This window comes from Stegostoma tigrinum, chromosome 11 (genome assembly GCF_030684315.1).
Source record: "Stegostoma tigrinum isolate sSteTig4 chromosome 11, sSteTig4.hap1, whole genome shotgun sequence".
Taxonomy (NCBI): Eukaryota; Metazoa; Chordata; class Chondrichthyes; order Orectolobiformes; family Stegostomatidae; genus Stegostoma; species Stegostoma tigrinum.
The window spans coordinates 32,395,533-32,422,380 of record NC_081364.1 but is presented as its reverse complement, the minus strand read 5'-3'; the positions used below and the strand labels follow the sequence as shown (position 1 = coordinate 32,422,380).

At 41.8% G+C, this 26,848-nt stretch overlaps 1 protein-coding gene across 9 annotated transcripts in view; it reads right to left on the bottom strand.

Moving 5' to 3' along the window:
• ccdc66 (coiled-coil domain containing 66) overlaps positions 1 to 18,051 on the bottom strand; it is a 79,390-nt gene extending 61,339 nt beyond the window's left edge. For 7 of the 9 annotated variants that reach the window (XR_007249250.2, XR_007249251.2, XM_048547891.1 and 4 more), the window contains exons 1-3: positions 17,924 to 18,051; positions 4,366 to 4,430; positions 1,813 to 1,838 (exon numbers count right to left, since the gene is read on the bottom strand). Coding sequence is in view for 7 of the 9 variants with exons in the window: in XM_048547891.1 (XP_048403848.1) it covers positions 1,813 to 1,838; positions 4,366 to 4,430; positions 17,924 to 17,934 (102 nt within the window). In the remaining 2 variants the exon portion in view is untranslated. The remainder of the gene's footprint in view (positions 1 to 1,812; positions 1,839 to 4,365; positions 4,431 to 17,923) is intronic. The other 2 variants (XM_048547895.2, XM_048547894.1) reach the window with 2 other exon arrangements.
• Between the last annotated feature and the right edge of the window lie 8,797 nt (positions 18,052 to 26,848).

Here is a 26,848-nt window from a genome sequence, read left to right as displayed (position 1 = left end):
TGCAGTTAGTTGCTGATTGAAGAGTCAATGCAACGCCACCAGCTGAATGGACTCCTCCTGCATTGCAACAATTCAACAATTCTGTGAGCTATCCCACAAGATTCTGCCAAAGTAACTGTTTTACATTCCTTTTTTGAACCGCTCACATGGATTAATATTTGTCAACCTTTCATCAAAAATCTAATAACTTCAACTCAATTACCTTAACTTTTCTTTGGAGGAGAAAGTAAACCCAACTTCCTTTCAACTTTCTGCTTAATTTGAAAAGTCTGAATCACCACTAAGGATTTGTCATTTATTCTCATACAAGTCCACAACAAATAAAAAGGTGCATATCCTTCTATGATGCAGAAAAAGTATGATTTACACATGTTTAGAATTAATTTTTGGTTTGTATTTTTGACATATAGGTTTTACTATGTCTTAAGAGTTTAAATGATAAACTTGCAAGTGTTTCTGTAACCATGGTAACTTGTTTTAAGACTGCTTTAGAACTAGGTGTTTTCTGTGCACACTAGGAGAGAGTTTACAACTTAGCAAGGTAAACACCCGGTAAATCAATCAATCAATTAATTTCTGGTAGTAACTTCAGGAATCACATTTTTTTTAAGAATTAAGGAAAACACCTACAGTTTAGAAAAAAAATTCTCCCCCCAGGTTGTGTAGCAGTTCTGTAGATGTCCTTGCATGAAAACACTACTCCTGAGAAAAGGAGAAGACAGTAAAAACAGATTACCTTACAGCAAGCACTTCATCAATATTTCCAGTGTGAAGTGTTCGAATAAAACCCTGAAGTCATATGAAGCTGTGAACACGTAAAATCAGGCACATGAAAGTTTCAGGACAAGGCTATCAGATTTTCCAGACCAGAGAAGTCACAGTAAAATTAAACCATCAAGATGCCATTAAGAACTTTTTTTAAAATCTGGTGTTCATATTGTACAAGGGGTGCCATGGGTTTCAAACAGGTGGTGTTTTTTCTGGGGGGAATTAATGGGAATATTTTTGTCATAAGAATCAACTATCTTTTAAATAAATACACTTACTCAATTTTATCTTAATTTCTTTTGCTTAATAAACTTCTATACTACATTTGCTACACCAAATGCTTATAGTTCAGTGTGAGACCACATTGTTAAAACTAAAATAAAAACAAGTATGATCTATCAAGCCAGATTTTTGTCTGGGATCAGACTGGTCCAGTAATAACATCAGCTGGGATCATAACACTTCCCCTGACAATTTTTTAAAGTTTTCTAAAAAATGAAAGGCAAGTAGTAGCAGATGAGTTAGATGCAAAAGCCGAATAGGAGTATAGGGAAAGAGCAGGTGAAAGGAGAAATTGGAGTTACCAGCTAACTCATTGGGCTGCTTCCCTTATTTATTCAAGTGGGATCCTGGTCGGTGGCGTTTGCATCAATAATGGCTTAGGGAGATTTTTCTGCATGCATTAAATGGGAGGGACTACTGAAAAGTGATTTATCCTCAGTTTGAGAGTCACAAACATTGTGCAACACACAAAGGATCAACTCTTGCTTCAATGACAGATAGAGTTTTTCAGTTTATCCGAGACAGGAAGCATTAGTAAGTGTTTTTAGATTCAGCAGGGGCATTATTGTGACTTCCAGCATGGGAGCTGTTGGAGAGAAGTAATGTGGGAACCAAACCTTGCTTCAGCAGAGGTAATTCCTAAATCCTTTCCTAACCAGGTGGGTAGCTGTCAGCTCAGTTTTGACATCAGTAGCAGGGTTTGGAATGTTGTTACTGACAATCTTTTCTGATACCAGTGCAGAATTGAACTAGAGCACTTACCCTCTTAATATCTTTTGATGAAGCATCTGTAACAAGATTAGACCAGCCATGAAAATTACACAACAATAAAGTGAATGAATTTCCAGTTTAAATACATTCCACTATAACTACCATAATCACCTGATTATGCCATCAGAAAACAAGACTTCCACTTATTTTATGCCCTCATTTCTCTGGAAACAAAGAAAGCAAAAATAGTGGGAAAGAAGAATATGTGTGAAACCAATCCCACTTGAAGCAAGGTTAAATCTTGGTCCCAAGGCTTCCAATTAAAATTTTGAAAGGATGTTACACTAGAACAAATATTTTCCGGCATAATATCAATCATTACACAATGGATGTGAATGGCCCTACAGCATGTATGCATTCTGGTTATTATACTGACAAATTGGTGCCCAATGGAAGTATTACCATCAACCACAAAATGAAATAAATCCAAGAATTAGAAGAGTTTCGATCACACATTGCATTTAATAGCAAAAATGAACAGATTACACAGAAGAAACGTATTACAAGGACTACTGGTGGAAACAATATAATTGCATCATAGAATGGTGGGGAAAAGCTTACCGAAGTTTAACTCTATTTGGCTAATGCCATTGTCAGCAAGGACAAACACCAGGCAATCAGAACACGGTTTTCTTTTGTTTTTTCATGGGATGTTAGTACTTTAGCATGGCTAGAATTTGTTAATCTAATTGCCCTCAAAAAGGTGTTGGTGAGACACTTGAACCTTCACAGTTCCTCTTCTTTGGGTATACCCAGAGCACTATTTGGAAGGGAATTCAAGGATTTTGACCCAATGAAGTGAAGGAATAGGTCCAAGTCAGGATGGTGTGTGCCTTGGAAGGGAACCAGTGAATTGTGCTGTTCCCATGTGTCTGCCTTTTGTCACTCTAGGTAGAGTTTGTAGATTTGGAAGGTGATGTAGAAGCAGTTTTGGCAAGTTGTTGCAGTGCATATTGCATATGGTACACACTATTGTCACTGTATGTCAGCAGTGGAAAAAGAGAATAGTAAAGCTAATGGCTGAGGTCTTAGTCCAACTTTGCCCTGCATTGTGCCAAACTTCATGAATGTTGTTGGAGCTGCAAGCATCCAGATACATAGGGAGCATTGCTGATGGAATTCTCCGTCTAAACTATGCTGCTGCACAGCTGTTGAGAAACTCAGGACGTATCAATTGATGTGCCGATAAATGGTTTCTGCATCTTGAAACCACTTGAAGCGCGTGGACCTTGGAGATCCAAGCAGCAGCGATTTTTTTTTTTAAAAGCAGAAAATGTTATCCATTACACTACTCATTTGTGCCTTTTAGAGACAGTCTGGGGAGACAGAAAGTGAGTTACATGCTGCAGGCTTTCAAGCTTCTGACCTGGTCATATAGCCACAGTATTTACATGATTAGTGCAGTTAAATTTCTAGTAAATGGTGAACTCCAGATTACTCAATGTAGAATTCAGTGGAACTCAGGTCACGGATGTCAAAGTGAGATCATTAATTTCTCCCTTCTTGGTGATACTCATTGCCTAGCATTTATCTTACTTGAATATTACACAAAACTTATCAAATTCAAACTAAGTGTTTTCCCGCTCTCGCTACATAAGCATAGAATTGTGTTAGTATCGGAGGAATCACGAATGATGCAGAGTATTATGCCATCATCACTGAACAACCCCAGTTTCAATCTTATAACAGAGGGAGGGTCATTGATGAAGCAGCTGAAGATGGTTAGGCGAAGCTGACAAACACCTCAGCAAGCCAGCAGAGAAACCCTTCCCGGTGGGCAGATATTAGTTTCAACAATTTAATTAAATTAAACAGGCAGCAGCAAATGTGCGAAGTGTCACAGGCCTGGACAATATTCTTTTCTGACTTCTGACAATATATATACTGGGCTACTGATCTACCATCACCCAAAGCCAAATGTTCCGACGATAGAAAACATGGTTAACTGTTACTGGATTGTCTTGCAATTTCATTAGGTGCTTCTATGTCAAACCATGTGTGTTATGCTTATTTGAACAGAGATAACAAACTTCAAATCAATTCCTTAAAATCATGTGTCTTATATTAAATTTCTGCAATGGTCAGATATAAATTTTCCACTGCAAAAATTGTCACACAGAACCTTTGCCTTGGAATTCCAACACTGGATACCATGACGTTCACACTCAGGTTAGTATCAGACTTTTGCCATTATTTACATTGTTTTCATTTTGACTGAGTAGTTTTGTTCTTCTTTAAGGTACCTGTTCAAAGGCAGTGGCCTAGTTTTTTTCAATCAATTCTGATAACACTTTTAAAATGTTCCTTGTGAGTGGAACAAGGACAAGTGGGCTCAAATATTAAGCTTCATAAAAAATAGAAGTGGTCTGGAACTGGAAGCTAGTAACTATTATTCAGACGGAGCATAATTCACATAAATGACATGGGATACTTGTATTTCGTTTTTATTCTCCCTATTTGAGAAGGATCTTGCTAAACACAAAACGGTGATGTTTATTATGGATGAACTTATAAGGCAACATCAGTTACTATATTAACACTTACCATAAGGTGCTAAAATTAACTTAGGTTTTCCATTAAAAAAATGTGTTTCAAGTTTCAAACCATCCCTGCAAGTAAGCATAATTTGTTAGTACGCATAATGCTATACATCTACCAAAGATGTTTGAAAATAGTTACTTGCACTTAAATTGAATTATTTGAGTTTATACAAAGCTATCGTTCTGAGACACTTTCTGAAATTCATTTTTGCAGAGTTGGTATACAGAAGTTTTTGGAGCAGCAACTCTTTTTTTCATTAAAATAAAAACATGCTTTCCTCATGAACATTTTAAAGTACCTGAAGTGTTAGTACTGCTTTCTCTCCACAGTTGCTGCCAGACATGCTGAGATTTTCCAACAAATTTTTTTTCTGTAATGTCTTCCCCACTTTGATTCTGTAACTACTGATCAACACACAAGATCAGTTGTTTACCTGCACCAGGGTTTGTTGCTCCATTACAAAGCAACTGAAGAAAGCAAAGGCATTAGCCTTCCTCCCCACAATTCCTCTTCTCAATAATATATGGTTTCCTTTTTGCAGGTAATAAGACCATGACGCCAAGATCAAAAATGGTAGATTTTGGTGGGAAACAAAGAATCCTGTACAGAATTATATAGCTGAACAAAGATCTTTGACCTAAAGAACTTAAATTCATATAACACTAGATAATTACCTATCTAGAATGGAAAGTATGTAAAAAAGCAACCATTCCCAAAATCAGTTCTAATAAGTGGTCCAATGGATCAATGGAGATTAGTTTCAAATTATTTTAGTATTTTCACTGTTTAGTGTGACCAGAAAAGCCTAGCTGTAGCATTGAGCCTGTTCATTTCTTTTTAAGATCACAAAATCATAGAAGGAGACCATTCAGCCCATCTGTGCCCGCTCTCCAAAGGAACATTATATTTCATGCCACTACCCCAGCTTCTTCCCTGAGCCCTACACATTCTCTCTTTCCAAATAATAAACCAGTTTGCTCTTAAAGCATTGGTTAATCCTCCCTCCTTCACCATCCAAGGTAGTGCAGTCCAGATCTTAACAACTCTGTGTGAAAAGATTTCTGCTCATATTGCCACTGCTCCTTTTGTCATTTACCTTAGGCTTGTGCATTCCTGTTCTCAATTCTTGCACCGATAGGTGTAGTTTCTCCCCTACTAGTCTTCCCAGATTCCTTACTATAATAAATATCAGTATCGAATCTGCTCTCAACCTATCTTCTCTACAGAAAACACTCCTAAATTTTCTAATTTATCAACATAACTGAAAATCATGATCACTAGAAGCATTTTTGTGAATGTTTACAAGAGGTAACAGAAAGTGTAGACAATTGTTATGCACAATGTTATTTATTTGGATTTTCTAAAGGCCTTTGATAAGGGGTTCTATCATGAAATAATGAAAAGGAGGAGAAGTGGCAAAATGGATTGCTAACTGGCTTGCAAAAAGCACAGATTGGCAATTAAGGATAGTTATCCCAAGCGACGGTAGTCAGTGATTGGATGAACATTATTCCCAAATTACATTCACAATTTGTGCTTTGGGATCAAGAAAACACAATTTCTATTTGCATATGACAACAAATAGGGGGTGATAGTCAATACTGAGGAATACAAAAAAAGTTACAAGGCGACTTCCATAATGATGAACAAAGAATCGGCAAATTAAGTTCAATACTGTTAAGTGTTATAGTCCATTTACTAGGAAGAATAAGCAAGGGAATTTATTATTTGTGCAGTAAGGGAAAGCTTGGAATTAAGAGTACAAATAAACCAAAGTTGCACCAGAAGTTAGTAAAGTCCTTAAAAAATGCAAGCTGAGCACAATGCTTTATTTCTCTCTAATTCAGCTAAATTTCCTAGAAATTTTGCTCAAGCTGCATGCCTTAATCAAGATTCAATTGGTGTACAATTTAACGCTATGAATGTTATTACAATTACCCAACTCCGGTTGATGCTCTGTAACAGCACCACTAAGAATGTTTCAAGTCAATCCATAGCTAACAGCCTGCTCTGAAAAATCTGCTGATTTTGACAAATTCTAGTTGTGACAAATTCTATAACTGCACCGTAGACAACTTGCTAAATGTCAATTAAAACATCCCACAACTTGGAAAAAAAAAGTCAATTTGTCCCATTTCCCCAATGTTAATGGATCCTTTAAAAAAAAAATCCAAATTCACAGCTTTGCTAAAGCCTATCAGTGCTTCCTTGGACCATTTTGGGTATCAGGCTTTGTTGAAGTATGTCAGTTCCTGAAGTCAGAGATAATGGGAACTGCAGAAGCTAGGGAATCCAAGATAACAAAGTGTGCAGCTGGATGAACACAGCAGGTCAAGCCGCATCTCAGGAGCACAAAAGCTGACATTTCGGGCCTAGATGAAGGGTCTAGCCCTGAAACGTCAGCTTTTGTGCTCCTGAGGTGCTGCGTGCCTGCTGTGTTCATCCAGCTACACCTTGTTATCTTCAGTCCCTGAAGTATAAAGTTTGTCTGTTTATCTTTAAACAAATGAGGGAAAAACCTGACCTCTGTCAATTTATTGGCAGACGTAAGTAGGTAAAAATGGGGAAAAAAAGGGTCAGAATCATACAGCATAGAAACATACCCTTCAGCCCAACTCATCTGCGGCAATCTGACATCCCAACCCGATGTAATCCCATATCCCTCTGAAACTTACCTATTCATTTACCCATCTAGATGCCTTTTAAATGTTGTAATTGTACCCACGTCCTCCACAACCTCTAGCATTTCTTTCCATATGGGCACTACCGTCTGTGTGAGAAGATCCCCCTCAGGTGCTTTTTAAATCTTTCCCCTCTCATCTTAAACCTATGCCCTCTAGTTTTGGACTCCCCCACCCTAGGAAAAAGACCTTGGTTATTCACCCTATCCCTGCCCCTCATGATTTTATTAACCTCTATAAGGTTACCCCTCAGCCTCCGATGCTCCAGGGAAGCAAGCCCTAGCCTATTCAGCCTCTCCCTACAATTCAAACCCTCTAGTCCCAGCAACATCTTCCTAAATCTTTTCTGCATCTTCTATGTTTAACAACATCATTCCTGTAGACCAGTGACCAGATTTGTACACAGTTATCTAAAAGTGACCTCACCGAAGTCCCATATAGCTGCATCATGACATCTAAACTTTTATACTCAATACATTGACCAATAAAGGCAAGCATGCCAAACACGTTCTTCACTACCCTGTCGCGACTCCACTTTCAAGGAACGATGCACCTGCACCTCTTGGTCCCTTTGCTCAGCAACGCTCTCCAGGGCCTTATCATTAACTGTACAAGTCCTACCCTGGTTTGCCTTACCAAAATGCAACACCTCACAATTAAACTCCATCTGCCAGTCCTCAGCCCATTGGCCCTTCTGATCAAGGTCCTGTTTACTCTGAGATAGTCTTCTTCACTGTCCACCACACTACCCATCTGCAAAATTACCAACCTCCTATATTCACTTCCAAGTAATTTATATAAATGGGCATAATGGTAGGCTTAGCTCAGTAAAGATGACAGGAATCATGGGCTGATTGGTAAAAAACTGCCTGTTTCTATGCCATACATCCTGTGTAACTTTATATACCATATTGTTGTGCTACAAGCCACAGGCAGAGCTCTACTCCACTCTCATTTAGAGATTTAGACATTTTACTAAATATTATTTGAATGAATTATTTCCTAATGGAAGAGTAAGTCCATTTTGAGAATTCACAGAAAGTTCTCATTTAATATCATCACAAATCATGTTATATGTTATGGCTAAAATACTAATAGAACCAGTTTGAAATGTAATTCACGACTAAGTAGTAAAACTCTAAATTCATTAGCCTAAAAACAGAGAAAATACTTTTGCCTCCAACATAGAAGATCAAGGATTACGACCAATCTCTGTTCCATTCTCAGACCATTCCATAGCTCCTCTTTTTCCATCATCATCAGTACTGTCTCCCCAAATAAAGTGTGTTTATGAGCTTTTCCTTGACTTTTCCAATCAACTGTCCTTCAAATAATAGTCACAGCTCACATAGCTCACCTCTATTTGATATATGGAAACCCTGAAAGAATATCCACAGTTGCTTTCTAACTTTTTTAATTGTTACAATACTCTGGTTTTTAATCCTGATGAACCTTTGAACAAATGAATTGGGAGGAGGAGCGGCCATTCAGCCTCTTTAGTCTGTTCTGCCAATCAATAAGGTCAGTCATGGCTGCTCCAGTGAAAACCTCAACATCACATTCAACTACGCCAATAACCAATAAGTCCCTTGTTAGTCAAAAATATATCCACCACCACCTCAAAAACATTGACTGCTGAAAATATATGCGAATGGAATCAAGTCTACTCTTCAAAGTCTTCAAATTTTCCCAGGGAAATTCACATGAGGTGACAAATTGAAGAAAACTTAATTCTGTAAATAGAGTGGAGAGAAATGGGGAGGAAGTCAAGGCACGGGGATGGGCAGAGACAGACCTGGGGAGATAGATGAGGCTGCAAGCTAATTGCTTTGTGCAGGCAGTGTTGCTTCGGCGTGGAGGTGGCACAGGAAAAACCAAGAGACTGCAAGGGACAGAGAGGGAGGCTGTGGAAGTAGGGGAAGGGGTCGAAGAGGGAGTGAAACTTCCAAGGGATTGGACAGAGAAAGACAGGCTACAAGTGAGACTAAGAGAGAAAAAGAAACTGCTAAAACAGAAGAGCCTCAGATCTATAATAATAAGTTGGACAGGAAGGGACAGAGTGTACATAAAAAACAGCAATAGAGTTAGAGACAAAAGCTCAGCAAATCTGGCAGCACCTGTGGAGAGAAAGCAGAGTTAACGTTTTAATTTGAAGGGGACAAACTTGGGTTGGAGACAGCTGTGTTAAGATTAAATAAGGTTAATTACAAAGAAGAAGTGAGGATAAAGTTCATTGGAGTGGTCTGGGCAAAGCATTTACAGGCAAAGACGGTTGAGGAACAATGGCAGACAATTAATAAAACAGTTCATGGCTCACAGCAGGTGTATTTTAGTGAGGAAGATGGATTCTAGGAAGGTGACAGCCAACCATGGTTAACCAGGGAAGTTTAAGAAAGCATCAAATTGGAAGAAAAAAATAGTTACAACATAGCAAAGATCAGTAGTAAACCAGAGGATTGGGTTTAAGAAACTAATAAAACACAATCAAACACTGGAAGACAGAGAAGATAATGTTTGAGGTTAAACTTGCAAGTTATATCAAGATGGACAATGAGAGCTTCTTTTAATACATTAAATGAAGAGAGAATCCAAAGTGAACACAGGCTCCTCACAGAATGAGGCTGAGGAAATAATAATAATGGGGAACAAGAAAATGGTAGAAGAGGTGAATAAATATTTTGAAACAGGAGGTAATATCTTCAAGATATTACCTTGAGGATGTCCTGCAGAGATGCCCTGCAGCTGAGATGACTGACCTACAACAACTAGAACCATCTTCCTATGTGTCAGATCTAATACCACCTTATTAGAAGACATTAATAGCATTCCAAAAATACTAAATAATCAAGGGTCAAAAAGACAAGCGGACATAATACAATAACTATTGCTAGGGAAACAAATGGAACTAAAAAGACCAATAGGTCCCTGGACCTGACGGGATGCATTCTAGAATACTAAAGGAAGAGAAAGAAGGAAGCATATGATAGGTACAGAGCATTAAAAACATGACAGGCCATTCAGGTGTACAGAGAACATCGAAGTGGGGTTGCTTATAAAAGAAATTAGGAGGGCAAACAGAGATCATAAAATATCTTCTGCAAAATAACATCAAGGAGATTCTCAAGGTATTTTCTAAGTACTAAATGTGTAAGAAGATAATCGGAGAAAGATGTGGGTGAGGTTTGAAATGAATATTTCTCATCTGTAATCACAAGAAGAAAGACAACATAGCTGGAGTTATCAGTTGGGATGATGAGGTTTTACAACATGTTAGTATTAATAAGGAAGTGGTATTAGATAGGAAGATCTGACACATAGGAAGATGGTCATGGCTGCAGAAAGTCAGTTGTCTCAGCTTCAAGACATCGCTGCAGGTGTTCCTCAGGGTAGTGTCCCAGACCCTACCATCTTCAGTTGCTTCATCAATGACCTCTCTCCATCATAATATAAGAATTAGGGATGTACAACAATTGTTGCACAATGTTCAGCAAAATTTGCGACTATTCAGATATTGAAGCAGTCTATGTTCAAACGCAACAAGATCTGGACAATATCCAGGCATGGACTGACAAGAAGCAAGTAACATTCACACCACGCAAATGCCAGGCCGTTATTATCACCAGTAAGTGACAATCTAACGACTACCCCTTGACATTCAATTGTGTCACCATCACTGAATTCCCCCACTATCAACATCCTGGAGGTTATCATTTACCAGAAACTCAACTGGAATCACCACATAAAGAGTGGTTACAAGAGCAAGTCAGAGGCTACGAATACTGTGGCAAGTAACAAACCTCCTGACTCCCCAAAGCCTGTCCACCTTGAAGTTACAGGCACTAGTCAGCAGTGTGATGGCATACTCCCCACTTGCCTGGATGCGTGCAGCTCCAACAATCAAGAAGCTTGACACCATCCAGGTAAAACAGCCCACTGGATTTGTACTACATGCATAAACATCCACTCCCTCCACCACTGACACTCAGGAGCAGCAGTATGTACTATCGACAAGATGCACTGCAGAAATTCACCAAAGATCCTCAGACAGCACCTTCCAAACCCACAATCACTCCCATCTAGAAGGACAAGGGCAGCACATACATGGGAACACCACCACCTTCATGGTCCCCTCCAAGCCACTCACCATCTTGACTTGGAAATATATCACCATTCCTTCACTGTCGTTAGGTCAAAATCCTGAAATTCCCTCCCTGATAGCACTGTGGGTCAGCTGACAGCAGGCGGACTGCAGCAGTTCAAGAAGGCAGCTCACCAGCTTCTCTAGGGCAACTGGGAGTGCGGCAATAAAAGCTGGCCAGCTAGAGACACACACATCCCTCAAATGAATAAAAATATTTTAAAGATACAAAGGTGCATAAAGCCAAAGCGCCTGATGAGATGTGTCTCAGGCTGCTATGGAAGAAAAGGAAGGAGATGCTGGGACTCGAGAAGGAGATATTTAATACTTTGTTAGGCACATGGGAAGTGCCAGACGACTAGAGGATAGCTAACATGGTTCCTTTGTTCAAGGACAGCAGGGAAAGGCCAGGCAATTACAGACCAGTTACTGATATTAGTGGTAGGGGAATTATTGGAAAAATTCTGGGACAGGATTAATCAACACTTGGAAAGGCCAGGATTGAGAGGGATAGTCAGCATGGATTTGTGGAAGGGAGATCCTTGAAAAGGTGACTAAATATATTGATGACAGTAGCAAAGTTGATGTGGTTTACATGGATTTAAGTAAGGCCATTAAATTAAGTAATGAATGGGAAGCCACTAGGGAGTACTGAGGAACACAGGGACCTTGGTGTACAAGTCCATAGATCCCTGAAGGTGTCAGCACAGATAGACAGGACAGTGAAGAAGGCAAATGGGATACTTGACTTCATTAGCCCAGGTGTAGAATATAGGAGTAGGGAAATCTTGTTACAATTTTGTGGAGACTGGTAAGGTCACAGGTGAAATACTATGGACAGTTCTGGTCACCACATCATCAGAAGGAATGTGAAGGCACTGCAAAGGAGATTCACCAGGATGCTGCCTGGATGGAAAGTATAAGTTATGAGGAGAGACTGAATATTTGGGTTTATTTTCCCTTTTTTTCAGGGGGGAGGAGGAAGGGGACTCTGACTGAGGTAGTCAAAATTATGGGAGGCATTGATCAGGTAGATTGAGAGAATCTTTTTCCAACAGCGAACATGTCTCAGACCATGGGGCATAAGTTTAAGGTGAGGAGAAAGTAGTTTAGACAAAATCTGAGGAAACCGCTTTTCACCTAGAGCATGGCAGAAATATAGGATGTGCTGCCGAACAGTGATGGAAGTAAGTACCCTTGAAACATTTCAGAAGCATCAGGACGAGTACTTAAAATGCTAGGGTGTAGAAGGTATAAACCAAGGTATAGTTTGGTTGGCACAGACATGGTGAGTTGAAGGATGTTTCTATCCTGTATGACTCTATGAAGTAGCTACAGAGATAGTGGATGTGCTGGTAGAAACCTTCCAAGAATCCAGAGTCTCAGAGGATTGGAAACTATCAATATAACACCTTTACTTAGAAAGGGAAGATGATAAAAACAGGCAAGTACAGGTCAAGATAACAAAGTGTGGAGCTGGATGAACACAGCAGGCCAAGCAGCATCTCAGGAGCACAAAAGCTGACTTTTTGGGCCTAGACCCTTCATCAGAAAAGGGGGATGGGGAGAGGATTCTGAAAAAAATAGGGAGCGAGGGGGAGGCGGACTGAAGATGAATAGAGGAGAAGATAGGTGGGGAGAAGAGTATGGGTGGGGAGGTAGGGAGGGGATAGGTCAGTCCAGGGTGGACGGACAGGTCAAGGGGGTGGGATGAGGTTAGTAGGCAGGAAATGGAGGTGCGGCTTGAGGTGGGAGGAGGGGATAGGTGAGAGGAAGAACAGGTTAGGTAGGTGGGGACAAGCTGGGCTGGTTTTGGGATGCAGTGGGGGGAGGGGAGATTTTGAAACTGGTGAAATCCACACAGATACCATTGGGCTGCAGGGTTCCCAAGCGGAATATGATTTGCTGTTCCTGCAACCTACGGGTGGCATCATTATGGCACTGCAGGAGGCCCAGGATGGACATGTCATCTAAGGAATGGGAGGGGGGAGTTGAAATGGTTCGCGACTGGGAGGTGCAGTTGTTTACTGTGAACCATGCGTAGGTGTTCTGCAAAGTGGTCCCCAAGCCTCCGCTAGGCATCTGCAGTTCCCATTATCTCTGATCACAAGCACAGGTCAACTTAGTTTAGTGTTTCACTGGGAAAATATTACAATCCATTTTAAGAATGTAATATCAGAGTATTTAAAAGTACATTATATGATCAAGCAGAGTCAGCATGCTCATGAAGCAGAAACTTTGCCCAACAAATTACGACAATTCTTTGAGGAATTAACAAACAGGTTAGATAAAAGGAAGATCAGATGTGATCTATTTCGATTTTCTGAAGGTGTTTGATAAATGTAACTCACATCAGGCTATTTAATAAGACTCCATGGTGTTGGTGGCAGTAAATTAGGAAGGACAGAAAATGTGCTAACAGACAGCATGTTGGGGTATACAGGGCATTTTTAGTACACAACCTGTTACTAGTGGAATGCCAAAAGGATCAGTACTGGGGCCATAATTATTCATAATATATAGTAATAACTTGAATGTACTACAGCCAGGTTTGTGGATGATGCCAAGATAGGTGGTACAGCAAGTGGTCAGGGTGACATAAGCAGTCTGCAAAGCAAAATAGGTTAAGTGAGTGGGCAAAAGTGTGGCAGACAGAATAAAACATGTGAGGTCATGCACTTTGACAGGATGAACAGATGAACTGAATATTATTTAAATGGAGAAAAACTGCAGTAAGTTACAGAAAGGGATTTGGAAGTCCTCATGCATGAAACAAAAAAAAACTAGTAAGGCAAATGTAATGTTGCCCTTTCGGCCTGGGTCGGCCACATCTGGAGTATTGTGCCCAGTTCTGGTCACCTCATTACAGGGAAGATGTGTAAGAGTTAGAAAAGGAGCAGAGGAAATTTACCAGGATGTTGCCAGGAATGGAGGGAAGGTCTTACGAGGAAAGGTTGAGAGAGCTAGGGTTTTTCTCTTCAGAACGACAAAGGATGAGAGGTGACTTGATAGAGGTGTACAAAATGATCAGAGGTATAGATAGAGTAGACAGCCAGAGATTTTTTCCTAGGGTGGAGGTAGCTTTTATGAGGGGACATAGTTTTAAAGAGAAAGCAGGTCGATATCAGGGAGACAACAGAGGTAGGTTCTTTACTCAGAGAGTGGTAGGGGGTGTGGAATGCATTGCCAGAGAGGGTATTGGAGTTGGCCTCATTAAGCGGCTATTAGATACGCATATGGATGATAATATTAGGTAGCGGTGGAGGTTAGCTAGACCTTAGGTTTAGGGTAAAAGTTCAGCACAATATTGTGGGCCAAAGGGCCTGTACTGTTCTATGTCCTATGTTTTATTTTAAAGGGAATGCCATGTAAAGTAGTGAGGTTAGCTAAGACAATATAAGGCACTAGTCAGACCATAGCTGGAATACAGTTTTGGGCTGCTTATCTCAGGAAAGATATAATGGGCATTGGAAGCAGTCCAGGGAAGGTTCACTGGGCTGATACTAGGTATGGAGGGACACTTATGAGGAGAATATGCCAAGCCATATCCATTGGAGTTTATAAGCATGTAAGGTAAATTTATTGAATCATATGAGATTCCTAGAGGGCCAGCCAGGGTACAGGCAGTGTAGGGTCAGGAGTCAGAATAAGGGGGACCAGACTTAAGACTGGGATGAGGAGGAATTTCTTCTTTCAGAGGGTAGTGAATCTGTGGAATTCTTTACAACACTGGGCTCTCAAGGCTGAGTTGTTAGGTATGTTCAAGACTGAGACAGGCAACTCTTTAATCAATAAGGGAATCAAAGAGATAAGAGATATGGCAGGAAAATGGACTAGTGGGTTTTCAGATCAGCCACAATCTCATTGAATGGTGAAACAGCCTCAATGGGCTGAATGGCCTAATTCAGCTCCTGCATTTTATAAAACATAGGATGCCTACTATGTGAAGTAAGCCATTCAGCCCATCAAGTTCACACCAACCCTCTGAAGAGCATTCCACACCAGACCGACCCTCCCACCCTATCTGTCTAGCCCTGCATTTCCCATCTCTAATTCACCTAGCCTGCACATCCCTGGACACTATGGGCAATACAGCGTGGCCAATCCACCTAACCTGCACATGTTGGGACAGTGGAGGAACATCTGGAGGATACTCACATAGACACAGGGAGAATGCGCAAACTCGCAAACTCCACACAGGCAATCACCTGATTGCAGAATCAAACCCAGGTTTCTGATACTGTGAGGCAGCAGAGCGAACCACTGAGCCATTTTGCCCACAGTTATGGTCTTAGCAAAGGCAAGAATTGAAAGAATAACATCAAAGAGATGCTAATCAATGGAGAAGAACAGGTGACAGGACCAAGATCAGTAAAGCAGGTAAGCATTGATGAAACATCTACAATATGGAACTAGAATAATTAATCAGGTTTTAAATATTATGTTTAATAATTGAGTTTTATTTCTGAAATTTAATTTCAATAAATGAAGAACATGGCAGGACTCCTCAATCTAGTCTGCTAAATGTGCTTCTCCAAATGGGAACACCAGGACAACTTTTAATCCTGGAGAACTGCATGTGCAGACACCGTCATGAGCTGCAGGGGCCCAAATTCTGTCTTTTAGAGCCCAAGCTGCATCTGGAACCATTTTGATACATTCATAAAACAGTGCATTGTTAAAATACAGTAGTATAAAGAGTCATGCTAGAACTTAAGGTAGTACAGGCAAAGAGTGAATGGGTGAGAGATAATGGGAACTGCAGATACTGGAGAATGCAAGATAACAAAGTGTGATGCTGGATGAACACAGCAGGCCAAGCAGCATCTCAGGAGCACAAAAGCTAACGTTTTGGGCCGAGACCCTTCATCAGAGAGTGGGATAGGGAGAGAGTTCTGGAATAAATAGGGAAAGAGGGGGAGGCAGACTGAAGATGGAGAGAAAAGAAGATAAGTGGAGAGGAGAGTATAGGTGGGGAGGTAGGGAGGGGATAGGTCAGTCCAGGGAAGACTGACAGATCAAAGAGGTAGGATGAGGTTAGTAGGTAGGAAATGGAGGTGTGGCTTCAGGTGGGAGGATCCCCCACCACATCCCAAAACCAGCCCAGTTCGTCCCCTCCCCCCACTACATCACACAACGAGCCCCGCTCATCCCCTCCCTCCCTCCCTCCCAATGCATCCCAAAACCAGTTCAGCCTGTCTCCGCCTCCCTAACCTGTTCTTCCTCTCACCCATCCCTTCCTCCCACCTCAAGCCGCACCTCCATTTCCTACCTACTAACCTCATCCCACCTCCTTGACCTGTCCGTCTTCCCTGGACTGACCTATACCCTCCCTACCTATACTCTCCTCTCCACCTATCTTCTTTTCTCCACCTTCAGTCCACCTCCCCCTCTCTCCCTATTTATTCCAGAACCCTCCTCCCCATCCCCCTCTCTGATGAAGGGTCTAGGCCCGAAACGTCAGCTTTTGTGCTCCTGAGATGCTGCTTGGCCTGCTGTGTTCATCCAGTTTCACTCTTTGTTATCTTGAGTGAATGGGTGGTTGTCAGACAGGTAGTGCAACAGTTCCCAGAGTGCACCTCACTCTGCAACAAATTCTGAAAACTGCTAGAGGCAATAACTTTTATGGGGACAGCAGCCAAAACCGAGTCTATCAGGCCTCAGGGTCAAGAAAAATAGTGGTGAAGCACCAGTCATTGTGATTCTACAGCTAAAGGAACATGCAGCATATCTCCAGTCACAGACTAATTCTAGGAACTGACTTTCTGGTGTCAGTGTAGATGTCACTAAGCAGCTACAAAGCACTCTGAGGAGATCAGGAATCAGAGACTGTTCTCTATATTGGTAAAATCAGAGGTAAAAAGGATGAGACCATGCAGGTAGATTTTAGAGAATTAAGAAATCAGCAAGCTGGACCTAAAATGTAGTGATTCCTGTAGTACTCCTGGTGGCACACATTTTAGAGTAAAGAATAAGAGGACCGAGCAGATAAATGAGTAGCTGAGAAGATCGAAGGGGTTTAGGTTGCTCAGACATTGGGACCAGTTCTTAGGGTGGGGTACTTATACAGGTCAATGGATTGCACGTGACAGAGCCAGGGCCAATGCCTTGACAGTGCCGGTAGATGGGAGAGGATGATAGCCGAATTAGTTACTGCCGTAATGTTAGCATTCCGTCTGCAAACAGCCCACAGTATGTGCCGACAAAAACAAAATAACTGCCCTGAAAAAGTGATAAATGTGACTTTTTTCTTCTTCACGGCAATAAACTGGTCAATCAGCTGCCATATCTTATGTCACGATCTAGTTGATTACACTGGATTGACTACAGAAATTTGCTCCCCGATCGACAGCTAACAGAAATAAGACGGGGGTTAAAATCGATCCAGAGATAGTGGGAACTGCCGATGCTGGAGAATCTTAGATAACAAGGTGTAGAGCTGGTTGAACACAGCAGGCCAAGCAGCAAAGGAACAGGAAAAAGAATTTCTGAAGAAAAGTCCAGACCCGAAACGTCAGCTTTCCTGCTCCTATGATGTTGCTTGGCCTGCTGCGTTCATCCAGCTCTACAAAGTATTATTTCAGAAATAAGACGGGCTTCGGGCTCCCCGCTCGTTATAGCTCCTCCAGCGACTTCAAAATCTGTGTTAGCAGGGGGGGGGGGGGGAAGGGGTGGGATCGTGCTATTTGCTGATAACGAACATGATTTCTTTCATAAAACAAGAAAAACAATCACAAATTACCCCAAATTCATGGCACATTCGTCATGCGAGTTGATTGGAGAACGGAAGCTGAACGCTCCACTAAATGAAGAGCAACCGCTCGATGAGAGCCCCTTACGTCATAAACTCCACACCGTTGTTACCCGGACTCACATAATAAACAGCTCTCTGATTGGTCACAACCGTTGCCACACTCCCCCCATTTATCAACAGACTTACTCCAATGTCCGTATGCATACCGACTGAAGTGCCTGAGTGCTATCTGTTAAATTTGGTGTTGTACACGGTGCGGTTCATGAGCTGATTAAACGGGAGCAGGAAAGCCAGTGAACAGAGCAGCTTTAGTGAGTTACAACTCACTTAGAAATAGTAAGAACTGCAGATGCTGGAGTCAGAGATAAAGTGTGGAGGAAATCAAATCTGAAAAAGGGGTCCCGACCCGAACTGATGAAGGGTCTAGGCCTGAAACATCAGCTTTTGTGCTCCTACGATGCTGCTTGGCCTGCTGTGTTCATCCAGCTTCACACTTTGTTATCTTGAACCCTCAACTTTCCTGCTCCTGTGATGCTGGCTGGCTGACCTGTTGTGTTCCTCCAGCGCAACACTATTATCGGTGCGTTACAAGTAGTTTCACCAGTCACGCTCTACCTTTCTCTTGCCGTTATTGTTGAGGTTGAACCTGGAATTTGAATTCAAAATCCAACGCTGGTTACTTCAGTGCAGTACCGGAGGAGTGCTATGTTCCTGAATGTGCCTTCATTCTAATAAGTCTGCTCAGGAACGTTACGACATGCCACTGGATCAGCTGGCACTTGAGCTGCGGGTCGCCTTGTCCAAAGGTAGGTGCACCAATACTGCACCACAAGAGTTCCTTTTTCAGATATTGTAAACTCTTGTCTAACCATAAAAGATCCCATGGTGCAGATTCCAAAGAAGAACGGTGTCTTGAGTAGCATTTATTAAAAAAAACTCTAGCTTATTTCATTATTGTGCACACATTGAATGGGCTGTAAATTGTTTTAAGACTGCTAATAATTCTGAAAAGTAGTTTTTAAAAAAAGTTGTAAAATCATGAAACAGAAGGAAACTACTTGGGTCATTGAGTGCAACTCTTGTTCTGAGTAACCAAGTCAGTCCTATTTCCCTCCTATATTCTTGAGCCCCATCCACATATTTATTTCTCTCCAGGCCCTATCTCATCATGGGGATATGATGGTTATGCTGGTAATGTTGCTGGGATAGTAATCCTGACACTCGGGTAAGTCGTGTGGGATCTTAAGTTCTTTACATTGGCAAACTTTAATATTCTCAACTATGTAGCCATTCTGGTAATTCACCAATGCAGTACCTTCACACATCCTTCCACTGAAACGGAAACTGACCAAAACTAAAATGAAATTCTCTAGTTTTCAGCCATTCTTTTCCTCAAGTGATATACATCTGGTACCTTGAGTAGACACTCATCATGTTTCTAAACAGAATTTAGTTCAGGAGCTGAGTAGCTGTTAACTAATAGCTTAAGATTTGAAAGTCCTTTGCCTTTCCAGAAGGTATGTATTTCTACCTGAAGAAAGCATACCAATGCATCCATTTAAACATACACACAATCATTCAAGAATCTTGTTGAAGCCTACTTACAGGCAAACCTCATTAAATGATGACAAGACTTTATTAAAGACTGGCTGAAGCATTTGTTATTTGCAACCAATACATTTGAAGAAACTTGTTTTCTTTCAATGCTACTTCACTGTTTTGAATTTGGCCCCAAATAAAAAACTCGGCATCTCACATTCTAGTAGTGAAGAATAAAACCACTGATTAAGACATATCAGTAGGACTTTTGTTCACTGATCTTGTTTTCCTATACCACATATTGTCATGACAACAGATCGTAGCCCTGATTATTTATGGACATACTGAACTCTCAAATGAGGTGGTTTCTTTTGATATGAAAAATATTGGACACACAAACTGGAGATGGCTGAAAATGTAATTTAGTCACTGTGGGGAAAATTCCTGTGTTAGGTTACATTCAACTTTGAGAAAGGTCCTCAAATGTCTAGAAGGGTGTGATGGTGTTTCCTGTAAAGGAAGAGAGACAGATCAAAAACCTGAACCACCTAATGGAAGTTATATTCCTGGAGTATGGACATTGTGATGTAAAAGGGCAGTCTAGGCAAGGAGGTGTCTTTGTTCTCCATTTGCCTGATTAACACCTTCACTGGTGTACAAATACCAACTATCTCTTGTGTGTGTACTCGTCTGGTATTCTATTGCAAGTGGGCTGCACTAAGCTGCAGACATTACTGCTGAAGGACACCTGAACACTTCTGAGCTCATCTAAATCCTCTGTCTTGCTCTCTCTCTGCTGGAAGCAAGTTGCCAGTCAAAAGCCACAATTGAACTGGAAACTGGGCAATAACTTTTGGCTCATCTGCAGAACCCAGAATCTCCAAACCAGCTGCACAACTGCCAGAATCAACATCACCAGAATCATTCAACTGAACTACATTGTTCCACTATCTCCTCTGCATGGACGAACTAAAAACTGATTTGTATATCTTTTTACCTGTTATCTCTTTACTTCTCCAGTAAGAAATGCCTTTGGTTTGTTTGCTGGATAGAGTTAATCTCTAATGTTTGTACAGAACCAAACTGCTTTAGTGACTATGTGTGTATATAAAGATATTTTTATGAATAAAACATGTTTTTGAAAAAAAAACTTCTTACTCCTCATTTTTATCCCTGTAGATATGTTTTGTGTGTTAAATATCCTTGTGCTTTAGTAACAAAAGAATTCAATCTTTAACACTAAAGGAAACTAAGCTAAATTGGCTCCGTTTTAAAACATAAATACAAAGCAATTGGAAAATTGGTTTTTATGAAGGAAGTGATACTTTCTATTATTAATTTCTTACAATGAAGAGAGAACAAGAGTGGAATAAAGCAGGAGACCAGTTCCTCTTCTGGGATTCTAATGATTTGGGAGTTCAAAGACTAGCCATAACAAGTTGGGAACAAAAACAGAAATTGCTGGAAAAGCTCAGCAGCTCTGGTTGCATCTGAGGAGAGAAATCAGAGTTAATGTTTAGGGTCCACTGACTCTTCCTCAGAACTCTCTTTCTGATTTTCACTATCCACAGTTCTTTTAGCTTTTAAAACAAGTTGTGGTCTTACTTGTCTGGAATCTGTATTCTCAGATGACATGAATGAACTAGAGTTGTTAAACCAATTTTACTAAAAGCTGAATAACTATGAAAAGGCTATACAAAATACTAAAGAACTGTGGATGCTGGAAACCAGAAAAAAATCCCAGAAATTTGGAAAATCTCAGCAGGTCTGGCAGCATCTGTGGATAGTAATGTGTTCCGTTTCAGGCCCATTTCTGAACAAAGGCGACTGGATCTGAAAGGTTAACTCTGATTTGTCTCCATAGATGCTGCCATGCCTGCTGAGATTTTCCAGCAATTTCTGTTTTTGTCACAAAAGCATTATCTTTATTCCGTACCACTAAAGTATAGGCATGTCCACATTTTATGTCAGCAGTTTTAACACAGAAATATAGAAGATAGGAGCAAGACGAGGCTATTCGGCCCTTTGAGCCTGCTCTGTCATTAATCACGATTATAGCTGATCACCCAACTCAATAGCCTAATTCTGCTTTCTCCCCATAACCTTTGATCCCATTCACCGAAAGTGCTATATCCAACTGCCTCTTGAATATATTTATAAACTACTTCCCATGGTAATAAATTCCACAAGCTCACCACTCTTTGGGTTTAAAAAAAAGTCTCCTCATCTCTGTCTGAAATGATCTTCGCAGAATCCTCAGACTGTGACCCCTGGTTCTGGACACACTCACCATCAAGAACATCCACTCTGTCTTGTCCTGTTAGAATTTTATAAGTCGCTTTGAGATACACCCCTTATTCATCTGAACTCGAGCAAGAACAATTCTAACCTAGTCAATCAATCCTCATACGTCTGTCCCACCATCCCCAGAATCAGTCTGCTAAACTTGCGCTGCACTCTCTCGAGAGCAAGAGTATCCTTCCTCAAAAAAGGAGACCAAAACTGCCCACAATATTCTCGTGGCCATACCAAGCCCTTCAAGGAAAGTTAGGGAAATTTTGAGAATTTATGCCCCTTGATGTGTTAAAAGATTTAGTGAGGCCCTTGGAAATTGAATTTTACTCAGAAGCCAGACTACCTGAAATTTAAAATGAGATGAAGGATCTGTTCCTGACTGTACTGTTCCAGGACATGGCCAATGGATTATAGGTGGAAATTGAGATGAAGCAGATAGCGTAATGATAGAGATTTAAATTAAAGCAACAGAAAATGGAATTTCAATAAAATGAAGGGGGATGAGAACAAGAAAAAGAGAGAAGAAAGGGTGCAGTGAGAGAAGAGAATCTTAGGACAGAAAGAAGAATAGGAAATTCAAACTGAAACATCTCAAGGTGAGGGGCAGGAATCCCACTGTATCTCTTAAATATACCATTAGCTCAGACTTGAGGACTAAGGCAATCTGATTTACTTATTTGATCCCTATGTTTAATGATGAAAGGGTGGGTATTGTTTTTATCTCTTGAGCAGTTAAAGTGCTGGTCTAAAATTGGTGTTTATTACTGCAGAGGCTCATGAAGTTTACTCTCCCCTGTCCCGGAACCCTTCACCTACATCCGGGACACCACCCACACCCTCTACCTCCTCCAAGACTTCCAATTCCCCAGTCCCCAACACCTTATCTTCAAAATGTACATCCATTCCCTGTATACTTGCATTCCCCATGCGTATGGCCTAAAAGTCTCCATTTCTACCTCCCCTGCAGGCCCAACTGGCCCCCTTCCTCCAACACCCTCATCCGCTTAACCAAACTTGTCCTTACTCTTAATAACTTTTCCTTCAACTCCTCCCACTTCCTATAGCCTAAGGATGTGGCCATGGAAACCCACATGGGCCCAAGCTATGGCTGCCTCTTTATAGGATACATGGAACAGTCCCTCTTCTGCAGCTACATTGGCACAATCCCCCACATCTTCCTCCGCTACATTGATGACTGTATCGACACTGCCTCGTGCTCCCACAAGGAGCTTGAACAGTTCAATCAACTTTACTAAGACCTTTCACCCCAACCTGAAGTTCACTTGGACCATCCCTGATACCTCTCTCTCTCTCTTTCCTGTACCTCTCTGTCTCTATCTCTGGTGACCACCTCGAAACCGACATCTATTTCAAGCCCACCAACTCCCACAGCTTCCTAGACTATACCTCCTCTTACTCATCTTCCTGCAAGAATGCAACGCCCTACTCCAAATTCCTCCAGCTCCAACATGTCTGCTCCCGAGATGGGGTGTTCCACTCATCCCAGATGTCCACTTAATTCAAGGACTGCAACTTGCCCCAGTCAGTGGTCAAAAATGCTCTCGACCATATCTCTTGCGTTTTCCCCAATTCTGCCCTGACATCCCGTCCCCACAACAAAGACAATCCCACTTGTCATCAAATATCACCCCACTAACCTCCGTATTCAACATATTATTCTCCACCACTTCCGCCACCTGCAATCCAATCCCACAACCAAAGATACATTTCTCTCCCCACCCCTATCTGCCTTTCGTAGGGACCGTTCTCTCCGTGACTCCCTTGTCCACTCCCCATTCCTCACCAGCCCCACTACCCCCGGCACCTGTCCCTGCAACTGCAAGAAGTGCTACACCTGCCCCTATTACCTCCCCCCTCACCTCCATCCCAAGCACAAAACAAACCTTTCACATCGGATAGAGGTTCACCTGCATATCCATCGATGTGGTTTATTGCATCTGCTGCTCCCAATGTGGCCTCCTCTGCATCAGTGAGACCAAATGGAGGCTCAGTGACCGCTTTGTAGAGCACCTGCACTCTGTTCACGATAAACGGTAACACCTTCCAGTCACAAACCATTTCAACTCCCACTCCCTGGGTGACATGTCCATTCTGGGCCTCCTCCAGTGACACAATGACGCAACTCGGAAACTGGAAGAGCAGTACCTCATATTCTGCTTTGGGAGCCTACAACCCAAAGGTCTCAATGTGGACGTTACCAGTTTGAAAATCTCCCCAACCTCGCCACATCCCATGACCAACCCTCCCTTCATCCCTGCCTCCTTGACCTGACACAACCTGTCCATCTTCTTCCACATCTACCCACTCCTCCCAGCTCACTGACGAATCCCCACTACTGCCTACCTGTACTCACCTACCTTCCCTAGCCCCACCCCTCCTCTCTTTATTTCAGAGCTCCCTTCCCCCTCCCCCATTTCTGACGAAGGGTCCCAACCCAAAACGTAAACATTCCTGCTCCTCTGATGCCAACTGGCCTGCTGTATTCCTCCATCTCCAGTTATCTCTGACTCTAGCATCAGCAGTTCTTACTATCTCAAAGTTTACTCTCGCTGTACAAAAGTATCACTGACTATGAGAAAGGCAAATTGGCAACTTTAAGTGTGTAATTAGTGCTAAAGCTGTCCTATTAGAAATTCCACACTCTCAGGAAATGGTCTGATTGAATACCAAAATTTGAAAGGCTTAAGCAACAAACATTTGATTAGTGGATGTTTACATTTAAAACAACTACCACTGAAGAAAATACCCGTGATATAATGCTCCTTGAGTTTAAAATTTCTAAAGCCTTTGCAGTAACAACACATCTAGATGGGAACCAGGCAGGCAGCAGCTACTCTGGCTGATGATTATGAGCTGATCTTCGTAACCCTGTTCCAGAAATGACCTTTCCCTAGTCACCAACTGGAAGAATAGAGGTGAAAAGACTGATGGGAAACTGAGCATTCAAGTGGGACAGGGAAATGCTGGGGCTCTGCTCAAGTTGGAAAGGATGGTGCTGATTCAAAAAGAGAGGCAAATAGCCTTTGTGTTTTAATTGCTGAAAGCTATCATATGTCTGGGCCAACTGCTGGAGCACAAAGGGAAAGCTAATGGGATGTATTGGAGCATATATACTCCCCAGGAAATGGGAGTAAGTCAGCAAGCATAGAAGACCAGACGTGGCTCTGACTGTGATTATGAATCCCGTTCGAAGCACGTCTGAGAGCGTGAATAAGGTTTTACAAATCCATAAGATTTATTGTGATTTTCTATCTGAGGGAAGGTTTGTTACATTTTGCCAAGGTGAGACAAGCAAGCCTGTTGTGATGCTGAGGGATACTAGGACCAGCCAAATTCTGTCAGTGGGCAAATGCATGGCCTTCCCACTGGCGAGTGCAGTATGTGCCAAAGTGCTGGCAAGAAGGATTGATGGAGGGTACATGCTCATTCTGTTTTCTGGGTGCATGTGAAGTGCAGTGTTGCATTGGGATCAAGGGAGTCATCCCCACACAACCTACTCCTTGGCAATGACTTGGTAGAATCAAAGTTTATAGCATCTGCATCGTCTCTGAGAAGCCTGATGAGGTCAGGGAGAGCCAACAGCTGCAGGAGAAAGTGCCTGGCATTTTCCTATGCGTAATCATAGGGTTTATGTCCAGACAAGTTCCCCAGTGGTGTCTGAGGTAACTGCAAACAGAAGACCCTCTGGTCTGATTATCTAAAACTTTTTTGATGGCCTAGAACACCCTAAAGAGTTAATGAATAGATCTTTTATAGCCGTTAAACCCATTAGCTGAAGCTGAACTTAATTAAGCTGAGACAGGTGCAGTCCCTGAATGCTACATGATTAAAAATGAGATACTCAGGCTGCTGCTGCACAGCATCCACTCTAACTCTTGTGCCCACAGCCCGGGCATGTCTTGGCACGTGTTTTTGCCATTGGCTGGTGCAATCCCCAGTGGAGGGCTCTCTACTTTGGAATCCTCCTATTTTCCATCGGGGACCTGGGTGGAGGGTCACATGCAGCAGTGCCTTATAGCTGCAGATAGTGGTAGTTTGTGGACTTCCAGCCCAACTGTTTATTTTGTAATACTGTGGAATCTGTGGACCATGTTTGTATTGGTTGTAGGCATTTGCACCCCCTGTTTAGTTATTTGAAAAATCCTTATTTGTGTTTTTGGTTGTGCTTCTGTCCTACATTCCTGATGTTTGGGCATCTGGTGTGCAGGGCTATAAGCAGATTGTCAAATTGTAGAATCCCAACAATGTAGAAGCAGGCCTTTTGGCCCATCAAGTCCACACTGACCCTCGAAAGAGCGTACCATTCAGACCCACCCTCCTACCCTACCCTACCCCTGTAACCCTGCAATCCACCGAGCCTGCACATCCCTGGACTCAATGGGCAATTTAACATGGTCAGTCTGCCTAATCTGCATATCTTTGGACTGTTGGAGGAAACTGGAGCACCCAGAGGAAACCCATGCAGCTACAGGGAGAATGTGCAAATGTCACACAGACCTTAGGTCTCTGGCATTGTGAGGCAACAGAGCTAACAATGAGCCACCATGCTGCCCAAGATTGGAGGAGCTCTGTATGGGTCTCCTCCTGGGCCTGGCCAGGCCAGCTATAAACAGGTCCTGTCAGGAGGAAGTAGAAGGGGGTAATCTCTGCCAACTATCTGACTTTTTTCCGCTGTTATATTCGTATGTGGGTATCCATGGAACAGGAATATGAGATTACAATCAATGTTCTTGATCCCTTTAGAGAGAGGTGGGCACCACAGGGGATAGAGCGCTTTTATTTCCCTGTCTAACTCCATTTTCATTTAGGCCCATCCCATGTCCCTGCCCACCTACTTTGCTTTGAGGGTTTCTATTGCGCATTATGAGCTTTGCTTATAAATATTTAATTGGGTGCATGGATACTTACTGCCAGGTGGTTATTAGTTTTAAAAAAAACAAAAAAAAATTGTTATGTTCATTTGGTGGTGGAAATGTCATTCAGTTGTGTGTGATAGCACTTCTGGATATGAAAAGGAAAAAAAATGAAAAATAAGGCACTAATGGGGAAATGGAGGAC